At 50.8% G+C, this 10,109-nt stretch overlaps 1 protein-coding gene across 1 annotated transcript; it reads right to left on the bottom strand.

The window, feature by feature from the left end:
• Positions 1–2,172: 2,172 nt before the first annotated feature.
• DYNLL2 (dynein light chain LC8-type 2) lies at positions 2,173–9,361 on the bottom strand. The gene is made up of 3 exons (XM_036340446.1): positions 9,094–9,361; positions 6,235–6,373; positions 2,173–4,151 (listed from the first exon to the last, which is right to left on the bottom strand). The coding sequence occupies exons 2-3, from the start codon at positions 6,364–6,366 to the stop codon at positions 4,014–4,016; spliced, it is 270 nt and encodes an 89-aa protein (XP_036196339.1). The 5' UTR covers positions 6,367–6,373; positions 9,094–9,361; the 3' UTR covers positions 2,173–4,013.
• Between the last annotated feature and the right edge of the window lie 748 nt (positions 9,362–10,109).

Raw genomic sequence — 10,109 nt, forward strand, 5'->3', positions numbered from 1 at the left:
CCCCCTGGTGGTCAGTGCACGTCATAGCTACTGGTCGGCCAGCCGCTTAGGCTTTTATATATACAGTAGGTGCTCGGGTTACATCGGAGATCCGTTCCTACAGCGCGACGTAATGCAATTTTTGCCGTAAGTCAGAACCCTACATAAGCACCTACATCACTCACATGGAACACATACACAACAGTAATGAAGCGAAACAGTAAAAAAAATTTAAAATAATTCCTGACCTTTACTTGTGGTAAATAATGAAAACATAAAGCACATATGTACATACGTCGAGGTGACGGAACTTTTTTTTATAAATACTGTAAATGGGAGATGGCAACATAACCACGAAACGACTTACGTTGAGTCTGACGTAGCCCTAGGACTGCCTGTATAGATGCCCAGGATAGGCAAATTCATAGAGAGATTAGTGATTTCCAGGGACTAGGGGGAAGGAGTAATGGATCTGACTGCAAATAGGAACAAGGTTTCTTTTGGGGAGTGAAAATGTTCTGGAATTAGTGGTGATGGCTGTACAACTCTTTGAATATACCAAAAACCACTGAACTGTACACCACCACCAAGTATAGGGCATTCCACAGTTCAGTAGGGGCTCAGTACCTGGTGATGAATTAGTCCTCTCCATCACCTCAAACCAGGATCAGACCGGGTCTGAGAGTCTGGAGACCAAGTTCTATATTCCAATTGTCCCAAACATCCATGTGACACTATGTTTCTTTCCCTGTCTGGTCCTTAATTTCTTTCTACATAAAATGGGGTAATTTCAGGAGACTGACTCCCAGAATTCTTTATTCTTGCAGTGTCTTCATCATTGTTTTCCAATTTCAAAGCACTTACGATGTCATTTGATCCTAATAACTATTCTTTAAGGTAGACTGGTATTATCCCCATTTTACAAATGAGCCTCAGAGAGGTCAAATGACTTGTCTAAATTCATACAGTAATTGTTGGAGCTGAGACTCAACCCCAGGACTTGATTCTAGATCTTGTGTTCACATAAACTACCACTCTATTTTGCATGATTGGCCTCTCTAGAAAGCCCAAGACAGCAATTCCAGCAGCTCACCACTTTTTTAAGAGCCCTGACAGGTTTTGCTCAGTGGTTAGTGTTGGCCCATGGACCAAAGGGTCGCTGGTTTGATTCCGGTTCAAGTGCACATAATTTGGTTGCAAGTTCAATCCAGTTGAGGTGTATGTGGGAGGCAACCAGTCTTGTGTCTCTCTCATATTGATGTTTCTCTCTCCCCCCCTCTTCCTCCTTCCCTCCCACTTTCTCTAAAAATAAATGGAATATCCTAGGGTAAGGACAAAAATATTTAAAACCTAATGTATATGTCTGCTCTAACCCATTAGAACATGCATGCCATGGAAGCACAGAATTTGCCTATTGTGTTCTCCTGTGTGAATAGCATCCTAGGCCCAAGTACACAAGAACTCAGTAAAATGTTTTTGAGTAACTGACAACAGAAATGAGTACAAAGTACCTCTGCTCTCTAACACCTCCGCCCAGAATCCCAACAGTTCAGGGTAAGGGATGGCAGACACTCTTACAAAGTGTCTCGGTACTGACTTGTCCAGGTATGTTGGGGCAGGAGCCCCCAAGTGGACAACCAGGTTAGCCCGAGTCAAGATCCACTCAGGATCCATCAAAAGAGTTTCCATCTTTCTGAAGACCCCCAGCTTTTCCATTTTGGAGTGGCCAGAGCAGGACTTAGCTAGTAGACAATCTTGGTCTCAGGGAAGCGTAGAATGAGGCATGTGATGCATATGAGCTTTGGCCAAAGGTTCTAAACCAAGCTCCTCTAGGTCCAGCACAGCAGCTACAAACTGCCATCATGGACCTGGAAACTGAACCTGGAGCTGGAAATTGGGAAGGCAACATGTATTATACTGAAGATCCAAAATGCAGCTCACCTGGTCATCTCTACCAAGGGACCCAAGAAGCCTTGTGGGTGAGTGCTGCTGGTTAGTTTTCTGCCACTTAAGGGGCCAACCCTAGGCCCTACAACTAAAACTTGATTCAGACCAATCAGTACCTCTCTGCCTGGTCTTATCTCTTGAGCCCCGATTCTACTCCACCCTAGATACCATCCACCCCACACTTGTATGGCACCACTGCATCTGACCAACCCCTTTAACCCCAAAGAAACCCAAACAGCTCAGAAGTGCATCAATCAACCTTTAATGTCCAAAAGAGGCATGGATGCAGAGCATAGGAGATGTGGCAGGGTCTCAGCCCCAACTCCAGAAATGAGGGAGATGAACACAAACCGGACATTTCCAACTGGCCACACAAGTCTGGGAGGACAGGGGGAAACACAGATTTGAACATTCATAAAAGGGTTTGGTACAGGGAACTCACTCATCATCCCAATTTCCACCCTCCCCTGTCAGCATCAGAAAGCTCAGCAAACACTAAAGACTTGGAGAGGGGATATTCTCCTGCCTTCCCACCAGCCCCAAGGATGGAGTTGGAAAAAAAAAAAAGTGAGCTAGACCCAAACCCCACCAGTGTCAACCGTACACAAGAGAGTTTTAAATGCAATTTACAAGAACCAGCAGCTCAGTCAGCAATGACTCCCCCACCCATATCCCACCCCACCTCTATTTGATCAACAGACAAGGTTTCCCAGCACTCTCCTTGGAATCTCCTCCCACTAGCGGCCCTGCTCCATCTCCTGATACCTGGCTTCATTACTGCAAACTTCTTCCCAAGCCCCTCACAGCCCTTATCACTTCCATCCCTACCACCCACAAGTGGTGGCAACCAACCACAAAGTCACTTTCCCTCTCCACTGAGAGCCAACTTCAGGACAGATGACAGCATGGTCAACTCATTGTGGGCTATCCTCCTGAAACCTTCCTGGGAGCACACAGCCACAGCGCAGTGTCTGGGCAAGGTGGCTAAGAGTGGAGTGGGGTGGGGTGGGGTGGGTGGGGGGTTTACATCTGTCTTCACCTCCCAAAATTTTTAACATAAAGGCCCACTTAGAACTAACTGTGTACCCTAACTACCTATATACCCTAGAGATTCCATACCATCCTGCCCTTCCCTCCCCTCTACCCCAACCCAAGACACACACACACACACGCACACACTGACAAACACACACATATACACAGAGGAGACATTGATTTGGTTTGACTGCTAAGACCTAACTAAGGAACTACAGTCACCAGAAATTCCCTTGCCAGCCAACTAACAGGGGCTGCTCTAAGAGAACTCTAGAGGAATGAGAAAACTGAGGGCTGAGCAGGGAGCAGAAAGAAGTAGAGAAGAATAAAAAGAAAAAAAAAATCAAGCTAATCCTACCTCCAACATCCTTCTAGCATGGGCTCTGACAGGAAGATAATCCACAAAGACACAACCCTTACTTAGAAACTTTTCTGACAAAGACAGCAAGACAAATTTGCTCCCCACTCCCACACACTACAGACAAACACGTCTCAGGGCCCCTTAAAGAACCCATTCCCCCTAACCCCACACTCTGCCCCAAGCCGTGGAATCACAGTTCAGTGGAATAGTCTCCCTGGTACTAGATCAATCCCCCTCCCCTCCTTCCTATTCCTCTCTCCTCGCTGATTCTAACACTGTCCCCCTACAGCCTCCACCACCAGGAAGAGGCAGCTGCAGTTTTAGTTCCACCTCCAGAAACGGACTTCCTTTCCCCAGCCCTCCTAGTTTTACAGGCTTTACTGAGGGCTTAGTTTATAAAGAGAGAGAAAGAGAAAAGGAAGGGGTGGGAGAGATTTCCTAGTGCAATCCAACAACAACAAAAAATTTTAAGTTTTGAAAATAAATGTAAAGCAGCCTTCTTCCCCAGGCAACTAAACAGAAAGAAGTTTGGTTTTGTTTACTGCGACATACACATGAAATCGAGTATACAGTCCATGCAGTAGCACAGCCATTGGAGAGGACATCCTGATGCTGGCCCCAGTGCAAAATAGTCCCAGCAACGCCGTCTGCTTGCCATCGCCGCCGCCACTGACACCTTCTCTGCAGCCACCTAGCCTGACTTGAAGAGGAGGATTGCAACTTGACCCAAGTAAAAATAGATGAAGTGCTTTGTCTCGTGTGTAACGTAGCTGCCAAAATTTCGGCCCACAATACAATGCCAGGTAGGGTTGTATTTCTTGTCAAATTCCTAAAAGAAAAATAAAAGGTAGAGAAGAAAGGTGATTAGACAGCTGGAAGATGAGAAATCAGAATGGGAGTCTGGTCAGTTTAGTTATCAACCCCCACCCACCGCCTCAGCTCCCGGAACCTCAGGAGCTCAGGTTCTAAAACTGGCTAGGACACTCCCTCCCTCATTAATAGTGTAACACCACAAAGGCTCCACTATTTCTCGCTAGCACTTTACACCCTGATCATCTCTCCTCCCCCTAGCTACCCTATTCAATAGCCCACCCTGTGACTCTTCAGCAAGGGAATCAGAGAAGCCAGTGGCACAAAGGACCACTCCAGTGTCACACAGCACGAATAAAACGGAGGGGCAAGCCTTGCTGAGTCGCCACCCTCATTACTAACCCAGTATTTCCAAATGCCAAAACCCAAGACACCAGAACAAAATGGGGACCAAACGTCAGGAAGCAGTTCTGTGTGAGTCAACATTAAAGGCGTTCCCTGTACACCAGGCAGTGTGTACGCTGTAATAGAACCAGGACCTCAGCATGAGATCAAGACAATTCCCTCATTTCTCTCAGGGACACAAGTTCAGTATCAAAGCCACTTAGGAAATCTTTGTGACCTAATCATAGACAGCTCCCTGCCACCCTGTGGGTACAGTGGGAAACTGATGGCTCAGTTCTAAATGCATCCTTCCATAGCTATGAAAAGGCAATAGCCCTCCACCATTGGCCCAGCAATGCTGCCAACCCTGGGACTCAACATCCACAACTCCCATACCACATGACTCCAAAGATATTAAGGTACAGTGGAAAGGGCATTCATCACCAAACTCAGCTTTAATCCTGACTCAAGACTGTAACATAAGAGAGCCATAGTTATTTTCCTAGGTCTCATTTTCCCCATCAGCAAAATAAGAAAGCTGGACCAGTTATATCTAAGGATTCTTCTGCTTTCAGACTCTCTGATTCTGGATTCTCTTCAGAACAAGGCTATCACTCAGCAAGGAGCTGGCATGCCGAAGAGCCTTGCTGGTTCCACATATAGAGAACCTTGCAGTATCCCCTTCTCATCCCACCCATCTGGGTAAAAAAGAGAGTTCTGTAAAACTCCAGGACACCCTACTACCTCTATAGACCAGAATGCCACTACTTTTAGGAATTCTCTTAGGATACCAGAGCTCAGAATATCAAATACTAGGACTATGCCACCAATGGATATGGATCCTGACTAGGAATCAGGGCCTGTGTATCACTTCTAGCTCCTAAATATTCAACCATTCACTCAGGAATTTTTCAGGGACTAAACCCATTGTCCCAATATTGCTCATCCACTAATATATATATATATTAAGCCCACCCTTTTCTTAAGAAGGTAGGCGAGAAGAGCAATCCTTTTTAGTGTTTTTGTGTGTGTGTTTCTCCCCAAGTCCTTTTTAAGAGAAAGAAAAGGAAGCTTCCTACATGAGGATTATTATAGGGATATACCACTTTAAATGATGAAGTTCCCTGAAAACTTGTATACAATCTTATATTATCCATTCATATATTCTTTTATTTTTTTATTTTATTGACTTTTTTTCAGAGAGGAAGGGAGAGGGATAGAGAGTTAGAAACATTGATGAGAGAGAAACATCAATCAGCTGCCTCCTGCATACCTCCAAATGGGGATGTGCCCACAACCAAGGTACATGCCCTTGACCGAATCAAACCTGGGACCTTTCAGTTCGCAGGCCGACGCTCTATCCACTGAGCCAAACCAGTTAGGGCCCATTCATATATTCTTGATGTTCATTATGAATAGTTCTGAATTGGACTAGTTATATTTAATCCTGAAGCTTCTCTCCCCGATCCCTTGCAGTGACATAATTATCTGTAAATACACACACACACCCCCCCCAACAGAGTTCCTATTAAAAATACCTAAGATAAATTATTTGGCATTAATAATCACTCTCTAATTTGTCTGCTTTGCAAGTTCCTAGGGTTTTGTTTGCATTGAGTATAGCTGTTTTCCTATGTCCCAAGCTCCAGCCCTCTGTGGGGTACAGTTCAGTTGCCAGTCCCCACCCCTGGACACCAGCCACAGCTCTCCCAATGCACCTTCTTGATATAGGCAGCAATGTCCTTCTCTATGTTGTACTTCTCCATAGCCTGCGTGGCGCAGTCAACGGCATCTTGTTGCATGTCCTCAGACATGTCTGCATTCTTGATCACGGCCTTCCGGTCAGACATCGTGACACTGCAGAAGAAGCAAAGATGTAAGGCTAACCAACCCCATGACTCTGGACAATAAGTATTAGCAACTGGGTGTGGGGCCTCAGTGGGAGAGGGGAGCACAGAGGGTAAGAACAACAGAAAGCACAAGACCAGAGGCAATAGAAGGAGCATGTAAGCTTTTAACTGAGATATGGCCTCCAAGCCTGGGAAATACAAGATAAATAGTAACAAAGATATAGCCATCAGTTTTTATCATATATGAAGAGGATTTTCCAACTCTAAATTGATCTATTTCTGATATTTTGAATAGCACCAATAGCCAAGACACTATACTATATCATCTGCTATCTGTGTCCTTGGGCAAATTACTTAACTTTTGTATTTTCATGCCATTACTGTGGAGTTATCTGGAGGGTAAACCAGGTGGCATAACACCGGAAGACAATAAACCCTTGATTTAATGACCATTATTACATCATTGGTATCACAGTAGAAAGAAGACAGACTAGGAATTTTAGCAACAAGGGTAGCAACAGCTAAGTATCAGGGGGTTGTTATAAGGCTTAATTAAAATTACACGAGAACGTCTGCTAACAAAAAACAGTCTACGTACGGGTCTATCCCATTGGCTAGATTTAGAGAGTCACCTTTTCTTGTAAATCGTTTTAGAGGAACACACCACAATGGCAGAGATGAGTAGTTGCAAAAGACTGCATGGCATATAAAGCCTACAATGTTTACTATCTGGCCCTTCACAGAAAATGTTGCCAACATCAAGGCTACCAATGCCCCATGGTGACATAACAAAAGGTGAAGAATTATTTTAACACCCCCTTTTCATAGCTCTGATATCTAAACCAGGGATTCATCCTATAGCAACATAAAGAGTTCTGGGGTAGGCCTTGCATGGTCCCTTCCTAGGATGACAAGAATCCCAGGAGGGCTGGCTAAAACCTGCCTAGCAGTCTGTAGCATGTGAGGCTGCTTTTCAAGAATAAAGGAGATGAGCTGCAAAATCCTATCCTCTGTCCTTGGCCACAGTTCTGTCACACAGAGCAGTAACAATCCACCCCCCCGCCCCCCAAGTCCCACTCCCCAAAATACCACAGTGGGTCCAGCACAGTGGACAAAAAAATGCTGTCATTCCAGCCCTGTCTGATACAAGGCTACACAGGATACTGCATGCTCAAAGAGATCCCTGGTATCGTTCCAGGCTACCCTGATCTCTGAATACACTAACATGTGGGCTGGGTAGGCTGAAAGGGAAACAATTCACAACTACTCCTTTAGCCTGTATCAGATGCAAAAAAATACATGCAAGGCAGCTGCCAGCTAGGCACCCTCAACTGAGTCCAAAGCACCTGTCTGGCACTATCCATCTAGGCAGGGCTGGTCCTCCTTCAGCAGAGGTGGCAGAGCTAAGGGTTAGTGGATGAGCACCCTCTGTCCCCACATCCCGGGAGGGAGGAAAAGTCAGAGCCTCAAGAGTCTGTGAGCACTACCTATATGACCTTGGGCAATTCAACATAGTCTTTTTAAAAACCAGTGATTTTTAAATAAATGAGGCAACTTCGTGAGTTTGAGCAAAGGTACTAGAGCAGCACAGGGCGGATGTCTCTCTGTACGTATTGTCCAGAAAACTAGTGTCGCCTGGTATCCTGCCCCAGCTCCCCACTCAGAAGGGGGCACAGCCCATACACTCCGGCTGGGGGTGGGGCCAGGTGCCCCACGGCCAAGCTCAAGTCCCAAAGGAGCACCCCTTCCCAGCAAGCTCACCTTGCTCCGCTGCCTCATCCCCAAAGTGTGCAAAGGAACAACTTTATCACAGTAATTAAAGCCACCTTACCCTCCAGGAGGGAGCCTGCAGTTACATAACGTCGGTCTTGTGACTACAATGCCACGATTCTTCACCCCTGGCCCCCCAGGCGGCTGAGAGGTGAGGCCTAGCCCCGGTCTCCCCTGTCCGAGGTGCCAGTGGGAAAGGGATCCGGAGAGGCCGGCCGAGCCCCTCCTTCCGGGGGGAAACAGCCAGGCCCCGGGCCTCCAGACAGAAGGGTAACCGGGGGGCCCAGGCCAGCCGCCTCGGTCACGAGCCAGGAACGCCTCTGAAGGCGAAGAGGGCTCCCCCCAGCAGCTCCCATCCTCTGTCCTCGGTTCTGCGACAAAGAAGGCTAAGCCCCGGAGAGACCGGAACCGCGCTCCCCAACACACACACGCGCACTAGTGTTCCCTCCTTCAAACCCCCGCAGGGGCCCTGTCCCTGACCCCTCCCACTCCCGGAAGGCCAGCACCCGGTGAAGGAGAGGCACCCTCCACCCCACCTCCGCCCCGCCGGCCCGAGCCGTGTGAGGGTGACTGGGCGTCTTCGCCGCAGGAAGGGCGCCCCAGAGAGCGGCGGTGGCGGTGGCGGTTTCGGTGGCGGTGGTGGCGGCGGCGGCGACGACGGCAGGAGCCGCGTCACGCCCGAGTCCTCTCCACCCCACCCCCTCGGCCCCAAACACCAGAAGCCTCCATGCAGCACGGGGGGACTCCCGGGGGACGAGAGCCGCCACTCCGCAGCCCCGGGCCTCCGGCCGCGCCCCGAGGGGTCGCGAAGGCGGAGGGTGGCGCAGCTCGGGAAAGGAGGGGCGTCGGGGGCGTCATGCCGAAGCCAGCCCTGCGCCGGGCCCCTCGCGGGCAGAGGAGGCCGACGGGGCACGGCGTGCCGGCCGCCGCCCAGGGGACGCCCCAACCACCGCTCACCTTCACGCAGGCGACTCCGCGCGAGGCCCCGAGGGAGCAGCGATGGCCTGAGGCCGGGCGCGGGCAGGGGCGGTGTCCCCTGGGCTCCTCCGGCAGCCGTCGCCGCCGCCGCCGCGGTCTCCGGCTCCCGCAGCCCCGGGCCGAGAGCTGGCCGCTGCCGTCCGCCCTTGGAGCCTCCCCGGCCGCCCTCACTCCTCGCGCCCGCCGGCCGCCTGCTCCGCGCTGGCGCCTCGCAGCTCCGCTCCGCTCCGCCGCTGAGAGCGACCGGTGCGCGGCCCCCCCTGAAATAGCGCCCCGCCCCGCCCCCCCGCCGCGCGCGCCGCCGTCCGCGCTCCCCATTGGCTGCGCCGGGCCGGCCCCGCACTGCGGGCTTCTCCCCGCGCCGCTCTCGCCCCACATCTTGTTTCCTCCCACAATGCCTCGCGGCGGAGGGAGGCGGGGCGGAGGGGGAGCCGGGGAGCCGGGGAGCCGGGGAGCCGGGGAGGGTGGGGGAGGGCGCCGGGGCCCGAGGAGAGAAAGGAGAATGCAGACCCCCGCACCCGGGGCGGGAGAGGCCAGGCCGGGAAAGGAATCCAGGGCGAGGCTGAGAGTGAGGAGAGAGGGCGGGGCTCAAGGCCCCAAGAGAATAAAGGGAGAGCGGAGGGTGGAGATTGCAGGCCCGGGGAGCTGGTGGGGAGAGAGGTCGAGATCCTGACCTCAGGGAGAGGCAGGGGAAGGGGGTGAAGCCATCAGCCCCGGAGGAAAAGACAAAGACCCCCTCCCCTCCCCCAAACCTGTGTGTGGGAAGGAGAGCAGCCCGGAGCTTTTCCTCCCCTCGGACCTCCGAAGGGAAGGAGTGGTAACGTCTCGAACAGCCCTAGGGCTCCCTTCCCCGCACGTCCAGGGCAGGCCCCTTCCCCATCCAGCTCAGCCTTTGTTCTTGAGCCTCTCGGCCGCCGCCCTGAATGGCCAGCCCGGCCTGGGTGGCTGTGTGTCTCCCAGCGCGGTGGGGGCACACGTAGGCACCATTGTGAGGG

The sequence above is a fragment of the Myotis myotis genome, unplaced genomic scaffold (assembly GCF_014108235.1).
Source record: "Myotis myotis isolate mMyoMyo1 unplaced genomic scaffold, mMyoMyo1.p scaffold_m19_p_17, whole genome shotgun sequence".
Taxonomy (NCBI): Eukaryota; Metazoa; Chordata; class Mammalia; order Chiroptera; family Vespertilionidae; genus Myotis; species Myotis myotis.

Coding starts and splice junctions, on each gene's coding strand:
- DYNLL2 (XM_036340446.1), bottom strand. CDS start 6,366: ATGTCTGACCGGAAGGCCGTGATCAAGAATGCAGACATGTCTGAGGAC. Junction 4,152..6,234: donor TTGCTGCCTATATCAAGAAG/GTGCATTGGGAG, acceptor TTTTTCTTTTAG/GAATTTGACAAGAAATACAA.